General features: G+C 54.9%; 1 protein-coding gene across 1 annotated transcript; it reads right to left on the reverse strand.

Annotated features, from left to right (window-relative positions):
- On the reverse strand, positions 1-25,629 carry FGF11 (fibroblast growth factor 11; the record flags this gene model as incomplete). Its single annotated transcript, XM_083377800.1, has 5 exons — positions 1-196; positions 811-1,009; positions 4,762-4,865; positions 7,306-7,416; positions 25,437-25,629. 5 exons carry the CDS (start codon positions 25,627-25,629, stop codon positions 90-92), a joined length of 714 nt encoding a protein of 237 aa, XP_083233926.1. The 3' UTR covers positions 1-89.

Consider the following 25,629-nt stretch of genomic DNA (forward strand, 5'->3'; position numbering starts at 1 on the left):
TTCTGGAGGGGTTGGCGGTCGAGAGGGGTTGGCAAGGGGGGGCCCTGGGGGTGGAGGAGGAGGAGACAGCTCCCACCCGATCGTCAGGACTACGTGGCTGCGGCTTCCTTGCCGGGTTGCCCATCACCGTCCTCGGCTTTCTTGGCCAGGGCCTGCTCGAAGAGGTTGTGCAGCGACGGCTCACGATACAAAGCCACTGCGGGGAGAGAGAGAGAGAGAGAGAAAGAAAGAAAGAAAGAAAGAAAGAAAGAAAGAAAGAAAGAAAGAAAGAAAGAAAGAAAGAAAGAAAGAAAGGGAAGGAAGGAAGAAAGGGAAGGAAGGGGAAAGGAGGAGACAAAAGGAAGGAAGGATAGAGAAAGAAAGAAAGAAAGAGAAAGAGAAAGAAAGAAAGAGAAAAAAGAAAAAGAAAGAAAGAAAGAAAGAAGAGAAAAAAGAAAGAAAGGGAAGGAAGGAAGGGGAAAGGAAAGAAGGAGGAAGGAAGGAAAGAAAGAAGGAAGGAAAGAAAGAAAGACAGGGAAGGAAGGAAGGGGAAAGGAGGAGACAAAAGGAAGGAAGGAAAGAGAAAGAGAAAGAAAGAAAGAAAGGCAGAGAGGAAGGGAATAAGGATGGGAAGATGCATGGAAGGAAGGAAGTTCAACAAACGCGCCAGTCAGCAGCCAGCAGCTCATCAAGAAAACCGCCTTTCTTTCCTTCATTAAAACAAGGCCGCCTCCGGAGCCTCCTCGCCCCCAACCCTCCCCCCCAGCCCCCCCCAGCCCCCCTCCGGTCCAAGCCTTGCTCTTGCCCAGCTGCCCCAGGCCCCAAACCCACCTTCCAGCAGTTTGGGGAGGAAGTGGGCTGAGGCCTTGGTCTTCTTGACTCGGTTTCCCTTCATCAGCTGCCCGTCCCTGTTGATGCCCAGGTACCACGATCGGCCCGATTCCCTCTGCCGGTACAAGGTGGAGGAGTAGGTGACGTAGTAATTCTCAAAGACGTTCTCCTTAAAACGGCACTCGGCGGTGAAGTGAGCCTGGGGGGGTGGGGGGGCAGGGGGAAAGTTAGGCCCTGAAGGAAGAGAAGACCCCCACCCAACCCCTCCGCCGGACCCCTTCCCCTTAATCAAAGTGCCCGGCTGCCCTACTGCCCACCAGTCGGGAGAAGGGATCAAACGGAGATTTAGTTGCCACGTGTTAAGTCACGTGGGGAACGACGGCCCCTTTATGACACTCGTGGACTTCAACTCCCAGAATTCCTCAGCCAGCCCTCGGGAATTCTGGGAGCTGAGGTCCATGAGTCGTAAAGGGGCCGTCGTTACCCACCCCTGGGATAAGAAAAGAGCAGGGGATTTGGCCCGACGGCCTTCAAATGACTTTGAGCAGGGGGTCTTCAAAGCTGGCTGAGGAATTCTGGGAGTTGAAGTCCACAAGTCTTAAAGTTGGCCATGTTTGAAGACCCCTTGACTTTGAGCCTGATCTAGCCTGTAGTGCAGGCAGAAAACAATAAAGTAGCTACTTCGAACTCTACACTTGTACGTCTGGCTGTTTGCGCCTGGCCAGGTGCTCAGGACGAACGAGGACGTGAAGGGCGAGAAAAGAAACTACATAGGACAAAATTTGGAGGTTCAAACCCTTCATTCCGGGGGTTAGGGGTCCTTCTGAAAGTCCTCTGACTGGGTTGCCCTTTTTTTTTAAAAAAAAAGTTCTTATTAATTTACAGGTAGTCCTCGGCTTACAACAATTCATTGAGTGACCGTTCAAAGTTACAGTGGCGCTAAAAAAAAGTGACTTATGAGCATTTTTCACACTTACGACTCATATTTATGATGGTCGCAGTGTCCCAGGGTCATGTAATCCCCTTTTGTGACCTCCTGACAAGCTGAGATGTCTGAAATGGGATAGGGTTTCCTTTCTGAGCAGGGGGTTGGACTAGATGGCCTCCAAGGTCCCTTTCAACATATTATTATTATTATTATTGTTGTTGTTGTTGTTGTTGTTATTATTGTTGTTGTTATTTGTGGTGGCTCAGTGGGTTAGGACGCTGAGCTTGTCGATCAGAAGGTCGGCAGTTTGGCGGGTCGAATCCCGAGTGCCGCGTAACAGAGTGAGCGCCTGTTACTCGTCCCAGCTTCTGCCAACCTAGCAGTTCGAAAGCACGTCAAAATGCAAGTAGAAAAATAGGGACCACTACGGTGGGAAGGTAACAGCGTTCCGTGCGCCTTTGGTGTCCAGTCATGCCGGCCACATGACCACGGAGACGTTCTCGGACAAGCGCTGGCTCTTCGGCTTTGAAACGGAGATGAGCATTGGCCCCTAGAGTCGGAAACAACTAGCACGCATGTGCGGGGGAACCTTAACCATTATTATTATTATTATTATTATTATTATTATTAGTATTAGTATTATTATTATTATTATTATTATTGTTATTATTATTATTATTGAAATGGTATAGGCTTTCCTGCCTGGGCAGGGGGTTGGACTAGATAGCCTCCAAGGTCCCTTTCAACATTACTACTACTACTACTACTACTACTATTACTACTACTACTATTGAAATGGTATAGGCTTTCCTGCCTGGGCAGGGGGTTGGACTAGATGGCCTCCAAGGTCCCTTTCAACTACTACTACTACTACTACTACTAATCATTATTATTATTATTATTATTATTATTATTATTATTATTATTATTATTATTATTATTATTAAAATGGTATAGGGTTTTCTGCCTGAGCAGGGGGTTGGACTAGTTGACCTCCAAGTTCCCTTGTCTTCTGGGGTGTTGGCTGCTCCTGCCAGTTTGGTGTCACCTGCAAATTTAATGAGTCCCCCTTCTATCCCCTCGTCTAATCTAAATCATTAGTAAAGATATTGAAGAGTGCTGGGCCTAAGACGGAGCCTTGTGGTATCCTACTGCTCACTTCCCTCCGTGTGGATGTAGTCCCATATAACGATGTCGTATAAGTATAGTAATAATAATTCTAAAAATAATTCTAAAAATAATCCAGCCTTGGCAAAGGCCAGGAATTTTAAAACAGGCACGCCGTCTTTAAAGTCTCTTCCTTTCCCTAACGGCCGACTGCATCGGGAGGCGAGTTTTTATTTTATTTTATTTTTTTTACAAAAAAGGATTAAAGGCAAATCCGTGTTCCTACCGCTGGTAATCTCTCGGTAAATTCCTCCATTCCATTCGTCCTAAAACAAGATTTTCCACACCGACCTCCTCTTCCCCCACCCCATCTGCCCAGCGGGATTTAGGGCAAATTTGGTTTGTCTGTGTGTCTTATTGTGTGTGTGTGTGTGTGTGTGTGTGTGTGTAATAGCAGGGACCGTCCACCAGATGGCGATGCTCTTCCCTGCCTGTCACCCCAATAATCCAGCTGGACTCTTTGCCTTCCGAGAATGGAAGGAAGCCATAACATTAATCAGAGCGAAATGTCCCGGCACAAAACATCCTTTGCCCCCCCCTCCATCTCTGCTGCTTTTGGGGCGGTGGGTGGGGGAAGATCAACCGTCCTGGATACGTGTATAAAGGAGGAGGAATAAAACACATGGAGGAGGATAAGAAATGTAGGTGGCCCTTGATTTAGGACGACAAACGAGCCACAAATCTTCGTTGCTAAGCGGGACAGTTAACAGAGATTCGCCCCGTTTTATGACAGACCGTTTTTCTCGCCACGGCTCTGAAGTGAATCCCTGTTAAGGGAGTCACGCGGTCGCTGAGTGAATCTGGCTTCCCCAGTTCTGACCCTGGGGACATTGCGACCGTCGTAAGTACGAGTTGGTTGCCAAGCGTCTGGGTTCAGATCCCGTCACTGCGATGGTCTTCAATGTGAGGAATGGACATAATTTACTTTAAATGGTCGTAAGTCCAGGACAAGGTGTGTAAAATTCATCCGCCATCTTGTAGAACTGTGGTGGTGATGGGGGGGGTTGTTAGGAAGTGCCTGGCTCCCACCCCCCAATTTGTGGGGGTCCCTCATCTGGACCTGCTGGGTCTTTCTTGAAAACTGAGCAGGTTATGAGGGCCCCTCCCTTGCAACTGAGGGGGGGGGGTTCCAAGGTTCCCTTTGGGCTTCATTGTCGGGGTGAGGGGAGGTGGGTGTAGAGGGTCTTTGGAATAAATGGGGGTGGTGTGTATGTGTGTGAGAGACCTGCTGCCCGGGCCCCAAATCTTCTTTCAAATTAAATTCCACAGCAGTCTTTGTCAGCCTTGGAAACTTGAAGACCTGTGGACTTCAACTCCCAGAATTCCTCAGTCACTTTAAGACTGGGCGACTTCAACTTACAGAATTCCTCAGTCACTTTAAGACTGGGCAACTTCAACTCCCAGAATTCTCCAGCTGCTTTAAGGCTGGTGGACTTCAACTCCCAGAATTCCTCATCCACTTTAAGGCTGCTGGACTTCCAGAAATCCCCAGCCAGCTTTTTTCACTTTGGTGAAATCCAGATAAATTACGTTTACTGCATACCCACCGTCTCTTAAGGAAGTTAACCTTATCCCAAAAAATTAACCTGATCAAAAAATGGCGATAATGTAATCTAGCCACCTTTGTTCTCATCCTAGCCGTGGGGAATTCTGGTAAATGCTGGCTGGCTGGGGAATCCTGGGAGTTGAAGTCCACGGGTCTCCACGTGGCCGATTTTGGAGAATTGCAGGGGGCGAAAAGGAGGTAGCGATCCAGATCGGGACAGGAGGAGGGCGAAGGAGACAACCGCCTGTTTTGAGGACAATGGAACCCATGTTGCTCCCCCAAAGTGACCACGCGGGGCCGGCGTACTCACGGAGCTGTAGAGGTATCCCTCGGCGTTCATGGCGACATATTGTCCAGATGTGGTACTCTGTATGGCCACCACCCGGAGCCCCACGGGAATCAGGTTGAAGAACGCTGTGGGGTGGGGCAGGGAGAGGAGGGGAGGGGGCTTCAGACATGAGGCAGGCAATAAAGTACCCCAGGAGCAAGCGGGGGGAGAGTTGCCTCCCGGGGGGGTTCAGAGGAGGCCAGGGCCTCGGCTATTGACCGCTGAGTATCAGGGATCGGCAACTGGCAGCCCAGCCCAGCTTGGAGCCCCCGGTGGTTAAATTTGAACCCATAACCAGGTGCAAGTTAATTTAGTTTAATTGGGAGGACCCCCCCATCTCCTCAAGGGACAAAATCTCAAAAATGAAAATTAAAATGCTACCCTTAAAATGCGTAGCAGCCGAGAATAGGGAGGGAGGGGCAGGACACCCCCCCCGCATGAGGACCTGGGGAGGGGGTCTCCGCCAAATAGCCCAGATTTTTTTTGGGGGGGTGTGTGTGACAGGCTCAGCTACAGGTAAGTCCTTGACTTACAACCGTTTGTTTGGTGGCCGTTCGGAGTTACAATCGAAAAAAGGGACTTATGACTGGATTTCACACTTATGACCATTGCAGCAATTGATCACAATTCGGACACTCAGCCACTGACTCATATTTATGATGGTTTCAGGGTCTCCTGGGGTCACGTGATCCCGTTTTGCGACCGTCCGAGAAGCACACTCTATGGAGGAAGACAGATTCACTTAACGACCATGTTCCTGACTTTGCAATGGCAGGGACTCACTTAACGACTTATGGCAAGGAAGGTCATAAAACGCTTCACCAATGTCTCGCTTAACAACAACAATTTTGGGGGCTCTGTTGTGGTCGTAAGTCAAGGACTGCCTGTAATCGTTTCTGCCTCCTCCTCCTCCTCCTGAGGAGACGGGGCAGGGTCTCCCTCCCATTGTGAACCTTGAAGGGGACTCCGAAGATCATCTAGACCAACCCACTGCAAACCTCCTGGAGAAACGCCAGCGACGGAGGACCCTCCAGTCTTTAGGCGTTGTGTGGATCCCACCATCCGGAGCCTCCTCCTTATGCATAAATGAGATCAAAGAACAGGTAAGACCCCAGTTTTGCCCCATTTTGTGACCTTTTGCCACCGTTGTTAAGTGAATCACTACCGCTGTAAAGTCAGTCACATGGTCGTGAGGTGAATCCGGCCAAAGATGGCAAAAGGGGAATCGCGTGACACACACACTCCCCCAGGGGACCCTGCGACCGTCATATACGTACGTGAGTCAGTGGCCAAGTGTCCAAATTTCAATCGGGAGACCCCAGGGAGGCTGCAACGGTCATCGGTGTGAAAAACGGTCGTACCTCCCTGTTTTTCAGTGACGTTGCGACTTCGGTCACTAAATGAACTGCTGTAAATCGGGGACAGCCTGCAGATGTCGTTGACAACCCTTGCTCTGATCTCTGTTATGGCAGGTGTGGTCAAAGAGGCCGGGAGGTCATCCGTTCCCACAGGAAGGGATCTTGGGATGGGCACAAGATATGTAGGTTATCCTGCTTGGGGGGGGGGGGGAGAAGGAGAGGGCTGGACTAGAAGACCTCCAAGGTCCCTTCCAGCTCTATTCATAATTCTATTCTATTCTATTCTATTCTATTCTATTCTATTCTATTCTATATTCTATATTCTATTCTATATTCTATTCTATTCTATTCTATTCTATTCTATTCTATATTCTATTCTATTCTATATTCTATTCTATTCTATTCTCTATTCTATTCTATTCTATTCTATTCTATATTCTATTCTATATTTTATTATTCTATTCTATTCTATTCTATTCTATTCTATTCTATTCTATTCTATTCTATTCTATTCTATTCTGTATTATATTATTTCTATTCTATTCTAGGTTTGCAACCCAGGGTTCAGGGTGGAACGGAGGGGGGGGCAGGTGAGGAGACCCAGCCGGGGGCGGGGGGGGGCATCTGGCATCTCCCAAGTGCGCTTTATGGCCCCCGGCCCCACCTTCACTCCCGGGGGGGGGGGGAGAACTGCTGACGGGCGTTAGACGGGGCCGTCGGGCATCTGCAACGGGGGGGGGGGAGGGGAACGGGCCACGTGCCCAGACAGAGACCGGCCTGCCAGACGGGGCGGGCGCGCCATCCATCACTGCGCGGCCTCCTTTCCTCCCCGGAGAGAAGCCGGCCGCGGCCAGAACGGGAGGGGGGTGAATGGGGAGGGGGAGGCGGGGAGGGACCCAGAAAGCTGCAGACCCGAAAGGGGGGCGGCTTCAGAGTAAGGGCTGGAGGGGCCCCGCCCCAGCTTCACCTGCGGGGCTCCGAGGCCAGAGCGGGGCAGCTGGAAGGGCCCTTTAGAGGCCTTCTAGTCCAACCCCCCCCCCCCGAAACACCCGCTGCTTCCCTCCCCCTCCATCCCAGAGCTCCGGGGCAGGGAGCAAAGGCCGGGGAGGGGTTCCCCTACGCAGGAAAGAGGCGGGGGAGGGGAGGGGAGGGCCCCGGGGGCGCTTACTGAAGCCGCTGCCGTCCTCCCGCGTCCCCTCCAGGCTGCCGTCCGGGCGCGCCTGCAGGTAGAAGCCGTGCCGGCAGAAGAGTTTGGTGATGATGCCCTTCAGCTGCGGTTCTGCTGGGGGGGGGGGAGAAGAGAAAGGGGGGAGGGACATTAGGGGGGGAGGAGCGAAAGCCCCTGCGAGGGCCCCCCCCCAGGACGGTTCCCCAAGGTGGCGCCCTCCGACGCCCTGGGGCCGCAGCAGGGCCCTTCCGGGGGACTGGAGGGGGGTCAACACACCTGGGACGGGACGGGGGGGCGGGCTGATTTAGGCCTTTCTCCGACAGGGAGGGAGGGAGGGGGCAGCGGAGCCGCTTCCACCTGGAGCGAAGGGAGGGAGGGTCGGTGTGGAGGGCGGCCGAGTCCCCTTGCCCAGCGCTGCCTCCGGGCCCAGAGCTCTGAGTGGGCAGGGGGGCACCCGGACCCCCTGATGGACAAGGGGGAGGGAGGGAGGGAGAGAAGGGAGGAAAACAGGAAGGGAGAGAGGGAGGGAAATAGAAAAGGGGAAGGAAGGAGGGAAGGAAGGAAGGAAGGAAGAAGAAAGATGGCAGGAAAGGAAGGAAGGAAGGAAGGAAGGAAGGAAAGGAGGAAGGGAAGGAGGGAGGCAGGGAGGGAAGGATGGACAGAAAAGAGGAAGAAAGGAGGGAAGGAAGGAAGGAAAAAGAAAGATGGCAGGAAGCGAAAGAGAGGAAGGGAAGGAGGGAGGGAGGGGGAGGGAAGGAAGGAAATAGATAAGAGGAAGGAAGGAGGGAAGGAAAGGAGGCAGGAGAGAGGGTGGGAGGAGGGCCTGAATGCCCCTGTTAATGTCACCCCCCTCCCTCCAGGGAAGCCGGGTGCCCCCCCCCCACATCCGCCTTCCTGCCCACCCGGCAGGGATCCTCCCACCCTTCCCTTCTCGGCCAAGGCCTCCGAGCTGCAGCAGTCCTGATCTGTACCAGCTCTGTTCTTCGCTTCTGTGCCCCCCCCCGCTCCCCCTTGCTCCCGCAGCCTCCACAGACCCCCCCCCCTGGATGAGGGATGGGCCTCCGTTGCCCTGAAGCAGCTGAGGCAGCAAGAAGCACCTGCAAGGGGGGGGTCTGTCCCGGCCAGGGACGAGCAGGCATCTCTGCTCCCATGGGGGGGGGGGGCTTTCAGACTTTGCCAGACTCTGCCATGCCTGCCCCAGTCTCGGGGTCCTGCTTCACAAGGGTGGGGGGAGCAGTGCCCGCCCCCCCGCCCGCCGCCCTTCGGCCTTTTCTGACAAATTGGTGTCAGAAAGGGTACTGCCAATTTCCTATTGGTTTTCTGATCTTCTCACCGCCGACCCTTTGGCTGGGAAAACATGTCACACACAGAGTCACAAAAGACCCACAACAACACCCAGGACAGGAAGGAAGGAGGGAGGGAAGGAGGGAGGAGAGAAGCAGAAGGAAAGAAGGAGGGAAGGAAGGAAGAGGAAGGGAGGGTGGAAGGGAGGGAGGGAAGGAGAGAAATAGAAAAGGAAGGAAGGAAGGAAGGAAGGAAGGAAGGAAGAGGAAGGAAGGAAGGAAGGAAGGAAGGAAGGAAGGAAGGAAGGAAGGAAGGAGCATTGCATTCTGTGTTCTGAGATATGGATTATTTCTCCCACTGATTAAAAAAAACCTAGTGACTCTATGAGTGAATTCCTTCATAAAGGATGAGATAGATAAGATAACCTTTAATGTCGTTTTCTTTTCACTCCGGGCACACTGGCCCACATTAAAAACGAAATCCTCTTGCTTGCTCTCAAAGGCAAGTATATATTTCCCCATACCCCTACACAACGCATACGCACACCTGCTGTACACACTGGATACCCACACCCAGAGATATGTATACATAGAAATATTAATCAGCCTCCCTCTGGAACGCGTAACGGAAAGAGGAAGCTCGAGAGGTTTTTTTTCTTTTTGTTTTAATCTCATTTATATCCCGCCCTTCTCCGAAGACTCAGGGCGGCTTACAATCGAAAGCACAAATCAATGTGCTTAGCAAGAGTTCCCAAAACTGCGGCTGAATCCGGATGTTCTGCTTCGGGTACCACGAAGCCCACACCCCCCCATGAAGGTAACAAGGAAAACAGGTCATGGAGAGGATGGGGGGGGCATCCCAGACCGTCCTCTGGACCCTATACGTATAAGCATCGCTTATAGGCCACGTCCTGCATAGAAGGCAGTGAACTGCCGATAATCTTTTTTGCTGTCCTCACCACCCTCTGCGCCGGAAAAGTCAGTTTTCAATGCTTTTCTTCCCTCAAAAATACACAAACAAAACAAAACACCCCACCATCAATTGTCTGTATATCCATTTTTCTCAACCGGGACAACTGGTTGTACTTTGACAACAAAGGTTCATTCATTCGTTAAGACGGGTGGACTTCAACTCCCAGGATTCCTTCAGCTCTGGGAGGTGAAAGTCCAGCCGTCTTAAAGTTGTCCGGGTTGAGAGAAACCTCGTCCCGTAGAATAGGCTGTGTTGCTCCAATATCCATGGTGGTAACTCCCGTCTGCTTCTCCTTCTCCCCGGTGCCCAAAACACGGCAGCAGCGCAAAATGCCCAAGGGGGGGGGTTGTTGTTGTTGTTAGCTGCAAAGTCGTATCCAACCCATCGCGACCCTATGGACAACATTCCTCCAGGCCTTCCTGTCCTCTACCATCTTCTGGAGTCCATTTAAGCTCACGCCTCCTGCTTTAGTGACTCCGTCCAGCCACCTCCTTCTCTGTCGTCCCCTTCTTCTCTTGCCCTCAACCTTTCCCAGCATGAGGCTCTTCTCCAGTGAGTCCTTCCTTCTCATTAGGTGGCCAAAGGATTTGAGTTTTAGCTTCAGGATCTGGCCTTCTAAAGAGCAGTCAGGGTGGATCTCCTCTAGGACTGACCGGTTTGATGGCCTTGCAGTCCAAGGGACTCGCAGGAGTCTTCTCCGGCACCAGAGTTCACAGTTCACAGTTCACCACAGAGGGGCATTTTAGACCCTCCTAAAAAAACAGGCGCAGACCCAGGCTCTCAAATTTAAAAGCAGACTGATTTCCTCCCCACCCACCCACAAAACCACCACACACACACACACACAGGCTCTCCCAGAGGTGATCTGCAGGTGCAAAAGCAAAATCGGCTGCGTGGAAGGAAGGAAATGCTTTGGTGTTTTTTTTCCTCTCGGGTGCCAAAACACACACACAAAAAAAACCCCCAACCTTTTCAGGACATCTCTATCTGGAAAGCTGCCTTTCCTTGGCAACTTGTTCTCTCTCTCTCTTTGTTTTTTTTTTCTTTTTTTAATCCCTCTCCCAAAGTCTCCTCCGTTCGCCTTTTGACAGGTCTTGGAAGCAGAGCGAGGACGGGGGAACAAAAGCTTGGTTTTTATTTCCATTTTTTTATGCTATTTAAAAAATAATTTTTTGAAAAAAAAAATCCGCCTTCTGGCCCTGTCATCTGCGGGAGCCTCTTAAGCAAATTAAAAAAAGAAAATAAGAAAAAAAATAGGTCTCTCTCACCAGGCGGGGGAAAGATTTTCCAATCTACTAATGTGGGTTGGAGAGGAGCGGGAGGAGGGGCGGAAGGTTGTTGGAAGAGCGTCCAATGTTAGGGCTTAAGCGAAGGAGGAGAAGAGGGAGGTGCCCGCTGCTTCCTTAATGGAATAGAACAGGGGTAGGCAACCTTGGCTCTTTTATGACTCATGGACTTCAACTCCCAGAAATCCTGAGCCAGCATGGAGGAACTGTGGCTCCCTTTATGACTTGTGGACTTCAACTCCCAGAATTCCTGAGCCAGCATGGCTGACTCAGGAATTCTGGGAGTTGAAGTCCACGAGTCATAAAAGAGCCAAGGTTGCCTACCCCTGGCCTAGGCCACTTTATGGCTCGTGGACTTCAACTCCCAGAAATCCTAAGCCAGCATGGCTCAGCATGGAAACCTCTCCCTTTCCCCTCAGCATGGCTGGCTCAGGAATTCTGGGAGTTGAAGTCCATGAGTCATAAAAGAGCCGAGGTTGCCTACCCCTGGAATAGAAGAATAAGCTGGATAAAGGATGTTTGTTTGTTTTGCTGGGGGTGAGCATTGCTGATTTAGAAGCTAAAGGGAATCAGACTTGGTTAGGAGTCGGCTGGGAGGCCACCAGGAGATTTATTGATTTGTATCCTGCTTTTTTTTCCCCAAAAAGAACGCCAGGCGGCAGATAGAGGCGACATATTTTCTTCCTCCCCCTCTTTCCCCCCCCCCCGCAAGAACAACCCTGTGAGGTGGGTTGGGCGGAGAGAGGGTGTAGCCCAAAGCCACCCAGCCGGGTTTCGTGCCTAAGGCGGGACTAGAACTCACCGTCTCCTGGTGATTGGCTCAAAATCACCCAGATGACTTTCGTGCCTAGGGCGGGACTAGAACTCACCGTCTCCTGGTGATTGGCCCAAAGTCACCCAGATGACTTTCGTGCCTAAGGCGGGACTAGAACTCACCATCTCCCGCTTTCTAACCCAGTGCATTAACCCGTAGGATCAAGCTTGATCCTCTAAGTGGAGGCCAGTTGCCCGGCCCTTCCAGCAGAAAGCTGCTTTTTGATCATATTCCCAGCCCTGCGAGGTAGGCCAGTCAGGAAGCACAGAAATGCTGGATTGAAAGCGAGCCGTATAAACGTGACTGGAAATCGCCCCGTCCACTTACGCCCATTAAAGTTGGGTCATTTTAAGGATCTCCCTGCGTCCTTCTTCCCTTCCTAATTCGGATTAGGCTAATTCAGGGGTGGGCAACTAAGGGCCCCTTTACGACCGGTGAACTTCAACTCCCAGAATTCCTCAGACAGCATGGCTCGCTGAGGAATTCTGGGAGTTGAAGTCCATCGGTCGTAAAGGGGCCCTTAGTTGCCCACCCCTGGTCTGATTGCTGCTCCGCCTTTGGCTTCCACCTAAAGAACATCTGGGGCCCTCTGCACATGCTCTGAAAGCTGCAAGGGCCACTCTCTGCATGCGATCAGAGGCAGACGGCCTCCGAGTGTCAGATGGACCCTGCAGCGCTCATAATGGGGAGAGAAAATGAGGCTGTTCAGGGGGTGGGGTGGGCAGGTACTTTGGGGTGGGGGGTAGAGTCTGGCCACAGGTGGGGGTGCTTTTCCCCCCCAATCCTTATAATGAGCCCTGCTGGGGGTCCCAGGCATCATTTCTTTACATGGAACGCAGAGTCTGAACTGGGAACCCATCTCTTGGCATCAGAGCCTCCGGGGGCTGAGTGAGTTGTCTTCGGGGTCCAGCCCTTAATAGCCTCCCGGTCCCCTCCCAGGTCTCCCAGCCAGGTGTGTGCCCATTTCACAGAAGGGGAAGACTGAGGCCCAACCACCCGGAGGAAGGGAGGAGCCTAAGAAGGATGAGGTGGCACCTGGGAAAAGGTACCTCTTGCCCAGGCTTCTTGTTGGTGCCAGGCTGAGGCCACGGGGATGCCCCCAAGCTGCCCTGCAGCATCGTTTGGCCCTCTGCACATGCTCTCTCCAGCAACTGAGACGCCTATAGCACCTAACGTCCTGGGATCTAATTTCCTTCCAAAGCCCTCCAGGGGGTGCAGCCATTGCCCACATCCTGTTTCTTTCTTTCTTTCTTTTTTTAAATTAAAATCCTGCCCATAATGTGTTTGCCACTCAGGGTGGCAGAGATGCCCCGATGCTGCTTTCTCCTCCTATTTCCTCCACCACAACATCCCTGTGAGGTGGGTTGGGTTGAGAGTCACCTAGCCAGTTACCCTGCCTTAAGCAGAACTGGAACTCCCACCGTCTCCTGGTGGTCACCCAGCCGGCTTTCGTGGCTACAGAGCGACTAGAATTCACCATCTCCTCCTGGTGATTGGCCCAGTCACCCAGCCTGCTCTCCTGCCTAAAGCAGAACTGGAACTCTCATCATCTCCCGGTGATTGGCCCCTAATTACCCAGCCGGCTTTCATGCCTGTGGCAGGAGTAGAACTCACCATCTCCTGGTGATTAGCCCAAAGTCACCCAGCCAGTTATTGTGCCTAAAGCAGAACTGGAACTCCCACCGTCTCCTGGTGACTAGCCCCAAATCAGCCAGCCAGCTTTCATGCCTAAAGTGAGACTAGAACTCACCGTCTCCTGGTGACTGGCCCAGTCACCCAGCCTGCTCTCCTGCCTAAAGCAGAACTAGAACTCACCCTCTCCTGACGATTGGCCCAAGGTCATTCAGCCGGCTTTCATGGCTAAGGCGGGACTAGAACTCCCCCGTCTCCTGATTTCTATCTTGCTGCCTTCCCCACTAGACCCAATTCTTTTCCCCCAGAGAAGTGTTCCAAATTCCTTCCCTCCCCCCTTTTCCCTCGGACCGTTTCAGCCCGGCTGACTCTTCCACGGAGGGAAAACAACCCCCCCCACTTCACGCCACGTTTCATGAGCCCCCCCCCCTCCCCCCACCGTGCAAATCGCCTTTGCCTCTCTCCAATTCCAGGAGGCTTCAAGGCGCAACAGCCACACCATCCCAGCTCGGACTGCGCCATCCGCCAAGGACGCTGACATCACCACCGGCCGTTCGCAACGCCTCCCTTAAGTGGGGGATCAAGCGTGCAAAACCGCAGGGGTGTGTGTGTGTGTGTGTGTGGTACCTAATTATGGCAGCGACCCCCGAGGAAGGACAGGAACCCGCGCGTCTTGCCGGCTCCCTGGGTTTCTGTTCTTCGGGGCCTTGACCCTGTGTCTGTGTGTGTGTCTGTGTGTGTGTGTGTGTGCAGGCTTCCCCCGCTCTGCAGCGTCCAAGGCCTGCCGGGATTGCCATTCACACGACCTCCCCCTCCTCCTCCCTCACCCCCCCCCCCGCAGGGGCATTCCCTTCTGCCTGGGTGTTGCGCATCTGGAAGGTCAGATAGAAAAAAAAAAACCGCCTCTCCGGTGTGTATTCCTTGACACAATTCGCCATCGATTCCCCCCCCCCCCCTTTCCTTCCTGAGCTCTTTTAAACCTGGATTGCCAACAGGCGCTGGGGGGGGGGGGAGAGGAGTTGCACTGCGGTAATCCTCAGACACCAGCAGACCCATGGTGCGTAACGCTGGGAGGGAGGGGCGTTTCCCCTCCCGATCCTGAAGGCATCCGAGGAGAGAAAGGATTCTGCACACGCTTTGGGGACCTCTTTCGCTTCGGAGCCTTGCAGGGATGACCCCGGTCTTATCGTCTCTCTCTCTCTCTCTCTTCCCCCAGATAAAAATAGGGGGAGCGTGGGTTGGGGAGGGGGGAGATCCTCACTCCCCCCTCCCCCTCCCCCCACAGCGGACCCAAAGCCGAGCCTTTGAACGCCCGGCTTCCCTTCCAGCCTAGCGAGGCCGAGATCAAGGTGACTGCGTTTTTGCGCTCCCGACAGCCGAGCGAGGACGAGCGAGGTGGTGCAACGCCCCAGGGGGGGGGGGGCGACGGAGCCCCTCCCACCCCCAAGCGGCCGGCCTGGGATGGCCCCGAGGCCTGCCTGTGCCTCCCCTGGCCTGGCACACTCCCTGCCTGGCACGCTGCAGCCAGCCGCCGTTGCAGAGAGAGCTCCCTACAAGGTTACCCAGATGCGGGGGGGGGGGGGGAAGCAGTGGAATATGGACGGAAGGCAGGGCCCCCGCCTTGATGGACGGAGGGAGGAAGACGAGGGGGCTGACCCAGAACGGGGTAGCCTACCCAGGTTGGCGGTGGTGCTCTTGGACCAGATAACTCTCCGGCACCGCAGGGCGTGGGGGAAACGAAGCCAAGCAGGGCTGGTCAGCGGGGCAAGGATGTCAGGGCTCTCCCCCCCCCCGGTTGAGCAGTGGGGGAGGCGACCCCCTAACCTGCAAGCATGAGGGCTGCAAACTGCTGCAAAGACAGGGCCAGCGGGGTGGGGGAACAGAAGGGGCACCCCTAAGAGACTTCGGACATGGGAGGGCTGGGGGATGCAGGCTTGAAGAAACAACCCCCCCCTCCCGTGTCCCTGGGCCGGCTGGCCGAAGGGCCCAGCAGGACCAATCTTTTTTTTGGGGGGGGGGAGTGTGGATAAGGCCAGGAGCGTTTGACAAATCTAGAATTGGGGTCGGCTGTATAATTTAAACCTCGGAGAACGCAAGCGCGCGCACGCAAGAGCGCAGCTGCGCCGGAAAATTAGTGGGGAGCTGCAGGCTGGGGGGGTGGGGGTGGGGAGGGAGGGAGGAGGGGAAGGGCATGGCTGAGTGAGTGAGTGGGCTCCCTTTCATTTATAACATTTGTTCTCTCTCTCCTCCTCCTCCTCCCCCCCCCCTCTCCATCAAATGCGCCCCCTTATCCTTAAATATACCCGGAGCGACTTGGCTGCTTTCCTCCACAAAGCGTGCAAATTATTTATACCGCTCGGATTTAGTGGGACGTACGCACGTTTGCGGTGGGGAAAAGCCATGGGGGGGGAGGGCGCGTTAAAATAGACCAACGGCGTCGGGGAGGGGGAAAAGCCCGGGGGGGGCGTTAAGAGAGATCCAGGGGGTCCCCAGCCTTTCAGTGAATCTGAAGGCGCTCTTTATCCTAGCAGCTGACTTGGAGGCGGGGGTCCTGGGGAAGCTGTGCCCAAGAGAGGGCAGTGTCGGGGGGGGTAGTACCCCCACAAGTCCCGTCTGAGTTACGCTGGCAGGGGGCCCCGCCCCGCCGCCGCCCCCCCCCCGGGCTTCCCCTCCGAATCGATCCCGTCGAGCGGCCGATAAAACGAGGCTGTTGGGTTGTTTTTTTTTTTTCCGCCAGGCGAGCGGAGCGCCTCGCTTGGCCTCGTGGACTCTGGCATAAATCAATTTATTCCCGGCAATAAAAACGCCTCGTTTCCCCCCCCCCGTCCTCCGACGGGAACTCGGAGTTTGCAATCGCCGCCGCCGCTCGGGCGGAAGGCGGGCGCGGTCGTTCTCCGGGGAAGCCCCTCGGAGGTTCCCCGGCGGGCTTTGGCGGGGGGGGGGACGGCCGCCGCAGACCCCACATCCGGGCTGACCCCCTCCCCTCCCTCTAAGCCTCCCCTCCCCGTCCCCCCAAGTGGGGCATTGCCAGGAAGCTCCGGGGGGGGGGTCAATGAAAAGCGCTTTGCTTCTTTTTTTTTGGCTGCCCCGGACCAGGTGGGGCCGGTTCGTGGGACGGGAGGAGCGTTTATCTCCGGGGGAGCAAGGCTGGGGGGGGGTCCTGGAGGTTGGCACCGTGGGGGGGGGGGAAGAGAAATCAATGGGGAGGTTGGGGAAGGGGGCTCGGAGAGAACCAGGCTGGCCGGGGGAAGCGCGCCGCACCGGCTCAAGGTGCCCTCGCTGGGATGAAAACGGAAGGGGGGGGGCTGGGCTGGACCCCGAGCTGGTGGGTCGGGGTGGGGGGGGAGGAACTAGGGCTTCCCCAAAGGGTCCCCCTTAACACACACACACACAGGCACGCACGCACACACAGAGACCCGGTGAAGTTGGAAGAGCTTCGCGCAGGTGGCACTTTGGAAGCGCCGCGCCTGGCACCCGGAGAGGGGGCCGCCGGCCTTTGCCGACCCCCCCTCCGTCCCGCACCTTGCACAGCTCCGGGGAGGGGGGCGGAGGGGAGGGGAGGGCGGGGGCGGAGAGCTGGCCGGCTGCCAGGCCGGTCGCTGCCAACTGCAAAGAGGCTCCTGGCAGCGGAGGTCCTGGAACGTCGGCAGGCGGCCAGGGTGGAGGGGTGTGTGTGTGTGTGTGTGTGTGTGTGTGTGTCGGATCCCGGCCAAAAGGCGAGGCTGCGCGGGTTGAGCGGGCACGGGGGAGGGGAGGGGTGGGGGTGCCGAGGGGGGGCGCGGAGAGTTGGATCCCGGGTGCCAGGAGGCACCGCCGCTTCCCTCGCGCTCTGCCACCGCCTGCGTCGGCTCTTCCCAAATAGACTGCACTGGGCTAGGGAGGCTCACTTTCAGATGTATCCCTTCCTCCCTTTCCCCTCTTCCCCTTCTCCCTCTCCTTCTTCTCTTCCCCCTCCTCTTCCTCCCTTTCTCCTCTTCCTCTTCCCTCTCTTCCTCCTCCTCTCCTCCCTCTCCTCTCTTTCTCCCCCTCTTCCTCCTTCTGCCCCTCCTCCTTCTCTTCCCTGTCCTCCTCTTCCTCCTTCACTTCCTCCCCCTTCTTCCCCTCCCCCTCTCCTCCTCCTCCTCTTCCTGCTCCTCCTCCAGTTTCTGCACTGACAAAGCCTCTCTTTTTTTTTAAAGGATCAGAGTTGGAAGGGACTCAAGAGGTCATCCAGTCCACCCCTTTGCACCGTGCAAGATTCCCTAATAAACCATCCGGGACAGAGGACTCTCCAGCCTCTGATGGCCCTTGCCTGCAGCGTTAGGACCAGCTCCAGGACGTCTGACTAATTCTAGTGGCATTATGGGATGCAACTGGTCCATATGAATCAGACCCGCTGGGAAAGGGGGGAGGGGCGGGGCATAAAGGTAGGCGGTCAAATGGCAGCCACACGGGGGCAATCGAGGCTCCGCCTACTTTTTAACCCCTTCGGCTGGAGGCTTCAGAAGACTGACCATGCGGGCAGTCCTCAACGTCTTAAAACAGTTCATTTAGCGACCGTCCCGAGTTACAACGGCACTGAAAATCGTGATTTAAGACCGCTTTTCACACAGACGTTGTGGCATGCCCTTGGTCATGTGATCGACATTCAGATGCTTCACAGCTGACCTGGGGGAGGGGTTTCACGCGACCCCCTTTTGCAACCTTCTGACAAGCAAAGTCAATTAACACGACCGTGTTCATATCTTAACGACTGCGAGGATTCACTTAACAAGTAGGGCGAGAAAGTCGTAAAAGGCGATAAAACTGCCCGGAGGTTTGTCTACTGGGGCAACTGGAAGATGGGTGGACTTCAACTCCCAGAGTTCCCCAGCCAGCTGCGAATCATAGAGTTGGAAGGGGCCAGACGGGTTACCTAGTTCGGTGTTTCTCAACCTGGGCCACTTCAAGGTGTTTGGACTTCAACTCCCAGAATTCCCCAGCCAGCGACCAATGATAGAGTTGGAAGGGGCCAGAAGGGCTATCTAGTTCCGTGTTTCTCAATCTGGGCAACGTTAAAGCTTTGCCGGCTGGGGGGATTCTGGGAGTCGAAGTCCACGCACCTTCAAGGGGCCAAATTTGGAAAGCAAGGCAGCGGATCCTAGGAGCTCCGAGCACATGCAGAGCACTTTGGAGGCTGAACTTCTGGCTGAGGCTGCCCAACATGCTCAGAGGTGCTCTCCTCCAAAGAAACCCACAAATTCCGCTCTGCTTTGGCTGCCTAGCGGGAGAGTCCCGGCTAGCTGACGCAAAGCGTGTGCACACGTGTGTGCGCTCGAACCCGGGCTTGGGAGCCTCCCCACCAGGCCTCAGCCAGGCTTATATCCGCCCCAGTGACTTCAACACACAGAGTTCCCCAGCCAGCTGTGCGGAGCTGAAATCCACCCATCTTCCCCTTGCCCAGGTTGGCCAACACTCATCTGAAATGACCTTCAGAAGGTTGAAGCAACTCCATCAGCCTTGAAGTCTCCACGGGTGGAGCAGATGCCACCTAGGCTGGCATCTCCACCTCCTGAGGGTCACCTCCGTGAAGGAAGCTGGCTGGCTGCCAGAAGGAGGGATGCTGGAACAGGATAGTCTTGGGATGATTCCAGCACGGGTCTTTTTCCCGGCCGTCCTCGCGTTACGACCCAAATGTCAAACGCTAAGTAGTGCAGTCGTTAAGCGAGCCACGCCCCGTTTTACCACCCCGGCTGGTCACAAAACCAGCCGCACGGTCACCCTTCGGCCGATCTGGCTTCCGCCACTGAGTTTGCTTGTGGGGCGTTCTCAAGTGGGGATCATGTCACCCCAGGATGCTGCAAAGTGCTGGTTGCCAAGCACCCCAAATTGCAAGCACAGGGACGCTGCGACGGTTGTAAGTGCGAGGACCGGTCCTCTCTCTCTCTCTCTCTTTTTTTTTAGCACCGTTGTAACTTGGAACTTTAAACGAACGGTCGGAAAGCAAGGGGTTCCTGGATGTTTTCTGCCTAAGGCAGGACTAGAATTCACCGTCTCCTGGTGACTGGCCCAGAGTCACCCAGCCGGCTTTTGTGCCTAAGGCAGAACTAGAACTCACCATCTCCTGGTGACTGGCCCAAAGTCACCCAGCCAGCTTTCGTGCCTAAGGCAGAACTAGAATTCACAGGCTCCTGGTGCCTTCATCACTAAAGATCTGACCTCCTGACCTCCATTCCTCAAAGGTTTTGCCGCTCGCAATCAATCAGATCCTGCCAGCCCCACCGCCTGCCTCCTCCCCACCTTGGGCAGGCTGCAGGGGTGGGGGGGCGGTCGCAGCCGCCTGGAACCGCACGGTTCACTGGCTGTGCCGTGGAGTGCCAAGCCCCCCCCCCCAAGCTCCCCTCCATGTGTCCTTGGTGACAAAGGCGAGCGGAGGCAGAAGCGGGTCCCTCCCCGCAAAGTCCAGCCCCCCCTCTCCTGTTCCACGAACCGAAGTGCACAGCCAGGATTGCCACGGAGGGCTGGCACAGAGCGTTTGGCACCCCTTCCTCCCAAGGCTTTCCTGCCCTCTAATGCAGCAGCCACACACAGCTGGACAGGCCCCATTCGCACATCTGGCGGCCGCCTGGCTGAGCAAGACAGGACAGAGAAAATTCCCCCTGCCACGGAGACCCTCTCTGTGCCACGGAGGTATGTGTGGCCCCCTAGGGGGCTGGCGTGGGCACACCGGGGGCTGCCTCCCTTCCGTGTGCTCAGGCGTTGGGCACGGAGGAAGCCGCCATTTTTCTCAAGGCGCAGCCCATCCGTCCTTCTTGGCTGGATTTTGGCCTCCCACCGCTGGCCAGATGTGGCCCAGATTTGAATTCACCCTTGTGTTTTTTTTCCTGCCTTTTCTCTGCGCAACCCCAGTTTGATCCCGTTCTGTTTCGGCACCGGAGGATTATCTGCTGACAGGCCGGCTAAATCCGGAGTGCCTTTACATAATTTCTTTCCGATACTCGGCTGAATTTGGAAATCACGAATAGCATCGGCGCTCCGGGCCTCTCGGTCTTTCCCCTCCACCCACCCACCCATCGCCGGACGGTCTCCCCATTTGCCAATTTTACTCCCAGGAAAAACCCAGCAGCTTTCTTACTCCAACCCAGAAACAGGGATATAAAGCCCGCTCCCCCCCCCCCGGTTTTCCTTGACACCCAGTCTCCCCCTCCCCAAAAAAAGAGGTAGGGATAGGGTGGAAAAAAGAGGCAGTTTGGGGCTGCTGTAGATTGGGCAGTGGCGGGGGGAGTAAACCAGTGGCAGAGGCTGCCTCCCACCTCAAAACTTTTGTTTCCTCCAGGCAGAAATAAATTTATTTGGGGGGAAAAAGGAATAAAGGAAAAGGGGTTTTAAAAAAAGGGCTTAAAATGTTGCCGGCTAATTCTTTCTCTCGCCCCTCCCTTCCAACCGAGGTGGCATGACCCGGAACCCAGAGCCTGCGGTGATGTCATCGTGTGCCCTTTTAACCCCCACTCCCGCCCTGCCCAGAGGATCTTTAGGGGGGGGGTCCCCTCTGCAGGTTTTCCCTGGGGAAGGGACACCCCCACTTCTGCCCCTCTGGGGCACGGTCCCCATGCCAAGCCGGTGCCCGGCGTGGCACAAATCCAAGGGCCGACTGTTGTTTTTTTTACTTGCGTTGCCCGTGCAAAAATGAGACCCTCCCCCCGACACACACACTTGGCTTTGCTGATTGGGTTGAGGGTCTTCGGACTACCAGAGGCTCTGCCGTGCGTTGGAGAAGCAGCCTCTCAGCAGAGGCGTTGGGGGGAAAGGGGACCACGCAGAGATCACCTCCGGGGGAAATCTTGCCCCAAATCTTGGTGATGGATGGAAGGAGGGTTGACACCCCCCCCCCTCAGCAAGCGGGTCTCCCCAGCAGCAAGGACCCCACATTTCAGTCCTGAGCTACAAATATTCTCCACCCCGGCTGGAACCGATGGGCCCTCCAGAGGTTCAAGAGACCTCTCCCCAACGCCCGCTTCCCATCCGAATCCCCAATGGGGATAGGCCCAAGGGGCCAAGGGCGGTCACGCATGGCTGCCCCCGCCCCCCCCACACACACAGGGACCCCCGGGCTCTTCCTTACCCATCGCTAAGGTTGCTCCTGATTCACCTCGAGAGGAGAACGAATCCTGGGGCTCTTGATCCTTCCCCCCCCCACACACACACAGACACTGGACCCATTGCCAAACAGGCCGGGGCCCCAGAGGAGAGGGCTTCCCCCCCCTCTCAGCCCATCAGCCTTCGTGGGGGGGGGTTCCTGCCCCTCGGCTGAAGGCTCCTGTGGAGGAAATCTGGGGTCATCCCAGTGCCTCTAAGCCAGCGTTTCCCAACCTTAGGAACTTGAAGATGCGTGGACTTCAACTCCCAGAATTCCCCAGCCAGCTATGCTCGCTGGGGAATTCTGGGTGTTGAAGTCCACGCATCTTCAAGTTCCTAAGGTTGGGAAACGCTGCTCTAAGCCCCCCCCCCCACCCCGCCAGCATCAGCATCAGCTTTCACTTTACAGGCCTTTAAAATGAATAGCCGATCTCTCTCGCTCCCCACACCTGAAAGGGCTGCTGCCCCCCTTTCCCCCCCATCCTTTAAGGCAGGGGGTCTTCAAACTTGGCCTTTCTATGATTTGTGGACTTCAACTCCCAGAATTCCTCAGCTAGGCACACTGGATGAGGAATTCTGGGAGTTGAAGTCCACAAGTCACAAAAGGGCCAAGTTTGAAGACCCCCTGCTTTAAGGCTTATTTACTTGGCCTTTTTCTGCTGAGCCACCTGGGGAGACCCTCCGAGAGGCCAGGAGGAGGAGGAGGAGGAGGAGGAGGAGGAGGAGGAGGAGGAGGAGGAGGAGGAGGAGGAGGAGGAGGAAAACAAGGGAGACAGGATGAAGGCAGGAGTATGGAGGGAGGGGGAGAGAAAAGGAAGGAAAGAAGGAGGGAGGGAGGGAGGGAGAGAAAGAAGGAAGCAGGAAGGAAGGAAATAGGAAGGGAGGGAGGGAGGCAGGAAAGAAGGAAGAAGGAAAGAGGTAGAGAAAAAGGAGAGAAAAAGAAGGAAGCAGGAAGGAAGGAAACAGGGAAGGAAACAGGAAAGCAAGGACTAAGGAGGGAAAGAAGGAAGGAGGGAGAGAAAAAGAAGGAAGCAGGAAGGAAGGAAGGAAACAGGAAGGAAAGGAAGGCAGGGCATAAGGAAGGAAGAAGGAAGGAGATAGAGGAAAAAAGGAGAGAAAAAGGAGGAAACAGGAAGGAAGGAAACAGGAAGGAAAGGAAGGCAGGGCATAAGGAAGGAAGAAGGAAGGAGATAGAGGAAAAAAGGAGAGAAAAAGGAGGAAACAGGAAGGAAGGAAACAGGAAGGAAAGGAAGGCAGGGCATAAGGAAGGAAAGAAGGAAGGAGATAGAGGAAAAAAGGAGAGAAAAAGGAGGAAACAGGAAGGAAGGAAACAGGAAGGAAAGGAAGGCAGGGCATAAGGAAGGAAAGAAGGAAGGAGATAGAGGAAAAAAGGAGAGAAAAAGGAGGAAACAGGAAGGAAGGAAACAGGAAGGCAGGGCGTAAGGAAGGAAAGAAGGAAGGAGATAGAGGAAAAAAGGAGAGAAAAAGGAGGAAACAGGAAGGAAGGAAACAGGAAGGAAAGGAAGGCAGGGCATAAGGAAGGAAAGAAGGAAGGAGATAGAGGAAAAAAGGAGAGAAAAAGGAGGAAACAGGAAGGAAGGAAACAGGAAGGCAGGGCGTAAGGAAGGAAAGAAGGAAGGAGATAGAGGAAAAAAGGAGAGAAAAAGGAGGAAACAGGAAGGAAGGAAACAGGAAGGAAAGGAAGGCAGGGCATAAGGAAGGAAAGAAGGAAGGAGATAGAGGAAAAAAGGAGAGAAAAAGGAGGAAACAGGAAGGAAGGAAACAGGAAGGCAGGGCGTAAGGAAGGAAAGAAGGAAGGAGATAGAGGAAAAAAGGAGAGAAAAAGAAGGAAGCAGGAAGGAAGGAAAGAGGAAGGAAGGAAATGAGGGAGGAAGGCAGGAAAGAAGGAAGAAGGAAGGAGATAGAGGAAAAAAGGAGAGAAAAAGGAGGAAACAGGAAGGAAGGAAACAGGAAGGCAGGGCGTAAGGAAGGAAAGAAGGAAGGAGAGAGGGAAGAGGAAGGATAGATAGAAGGAGGGGGAGACAACAGGAAAGGAAGGGAGGGAGGAAGAACAGGAAGTTAGGAAGGAATTCCCGACTGGCCAGGGGCAACCTAGAGACCATCCAAACCGGCTGACTTTCCCCCCCCCCGGAAGGGGCAACGAGTAAAAGCCCCCCCCCGCGTGAACTGCCCCCTTTCCCTAAAGGTGTGTGGGGGGGTGGAGGCAGCTCCCGTCTTTGATCCAAAGGGGGCCTTTCCTGCTGCGCTATGGGGGGGTGGGGGGGCGCCATTTGCCACTCTCAGTGCAAGTGTGAACTCCGACAACGGGTGTGAATGCACACCCACTCGCTCCTCCCCCCCTCTCCTGGGGGAGGGGAAGGGCCCCACGTGCCCAGCCACACACACACACACACACACACACACACACACACACACACGAAAGTTCAAACCGGTTTGCAAATATACACACAACCCCGAGTGTCCCCCCCCCAGGGCGAAATCCAGGCTCACCGGACAACCCCCCCCCCAAAACACAGGAAGTCCTCGACTTACGATCCCCATTGAGCCCCCCCTCCCAAATTTTGTCGCTAAGGGAAACATTTCTCAAGCGACGTTTGCCCCGTTTTACGACCTTTCGTGCCACCGTCATTAAGCTGCAGGGCTTAATTTAGCCACGTGGTCGTTAAGTGGGTCCGGCTTCCCCTGCCCCATGGGCTTTGCTGGTCAGGAGGTTGCAAAAAAGGGGATCGCGTGACACACACACATACACACCCGGGGATGTTGCGACCGTCACAAATACGAGTCAGTGGCCAGGCGTCTGAATCTGGATCGCAGGATGACCGTGGGGAGGCTGCAACGGTCCTTAAGTGTGAAAAACGTTCCTAAGTCCCTTTTTCCCCCCAGACGGTTGAAACTTCAAACGGTCGCTAAATGAATTTGGTGTGAGTCGAGGACTACCTGTGTCCAAATCCAGGTTTTCCCTGGCAGTTTTGCAGAGACCAAAGCTCTGAGAGGAAGAGGCTTCCCCGCCTCCAACTTGGGTTGGGATGCAAAGCGTGAAGGAAACCCCCTCCTCAATTATAAACCATCCCGCACAAAACGACCCACTTCTGAATTGTTGCTGAGAACAGAACAGAACAGAACAAGGAATAAGGAATAAGGAATAAGGAATAAGAATAGAGTAGAATAGAATAGAATAGAATAGAATAGAATAGAATAGAATAGAATAGAATAGAATAGAATAGAATAGAATAGAATAGAATAGAATAGAATAGAATAGAATAGAATAGAATAGAATCTGGAAGGGACCTTGGAGGTCTTCTAGTCCAGCCCCCTGCTCAGGCAGGAGAACCTATACCGTTTGACAAGAACCAATTCTTGGATCGAACCCCCCAAATTTGGGGTGTTTCCATACAACCACCTCCCTTGCAAAAAGACTCTTGGCCAACAGGGGGCACTGTACACACACACACACACACACACACACACAGACACACAAACACACACACCTCTCCATAAGAAAACTTTTTACTGCACCCGGTTTTGGCACCCAGTTCGGTACATATTGGCACCCCGTTGACCCAACAGGGTGTCCTTAAAGATACGGATACGGCCCTTGCCCACCGCAATCCACAACTGTACCCCGGCTTCGTACGCACCCTCCACACAACCGCCGGCCCGGGTGCCCTGGCACCCCCAACTCCACTACCATCAAACCAACTTGATCGCACGCCCCCTGCAGGTGACCCTGGGAAGCGCCGGCAGGAAAGGACCCCCGGCTTCTCCACCCTGCACAGCGCCTCCTGCTGGTGCCCCCTGGGAAAAGCAGAGTCCACCTTGAATCAGCAACAGGGATCCTGGATCTCACCCTGGCCCTATCCTTACAACCCCCCCGTCCTCCGGGGGTGAGGGGGCGCCCCGATCCAAAGCAGAGTCCCGCGGCGCCGAGCGGGAGAAATAAGCCCCCCAACCCAGTTGGGGCCCCTCCCTTTCGCCCCTCCAGGGCGGGGGCAGGCGCCCGCCCCCCCCTCCCGCCCAAGTGGACTTACCGGGGGGTTTCTCCAGCCGGCCTTTCCTCCCCCCGCACAGCCGGACTTTGGAGATCAAGATGAGCAGCTGCTTCTGGCAGAGGGATTTGGTCCCTCGCGGGCAGACCTTTCGCTGGGTGGAGACGGGCCGGCTGGCCACCGGATCGCGGATCTCCCGTTTCTGCCGGATCAGGGAGCTGGCTAAGGCGGCCAT

This window comes from Vipera ursinii (genome assembly GCF_947247035.1).
Source record: "Vipera ursinii genome assembly, chromosome: Z".
NCBI classification, from domain to species: Eukaryota; Metazoa; Chordata; class Lepidosauria; order Squamata; family Viperidae; genus Vipera; species Vipera ursinii.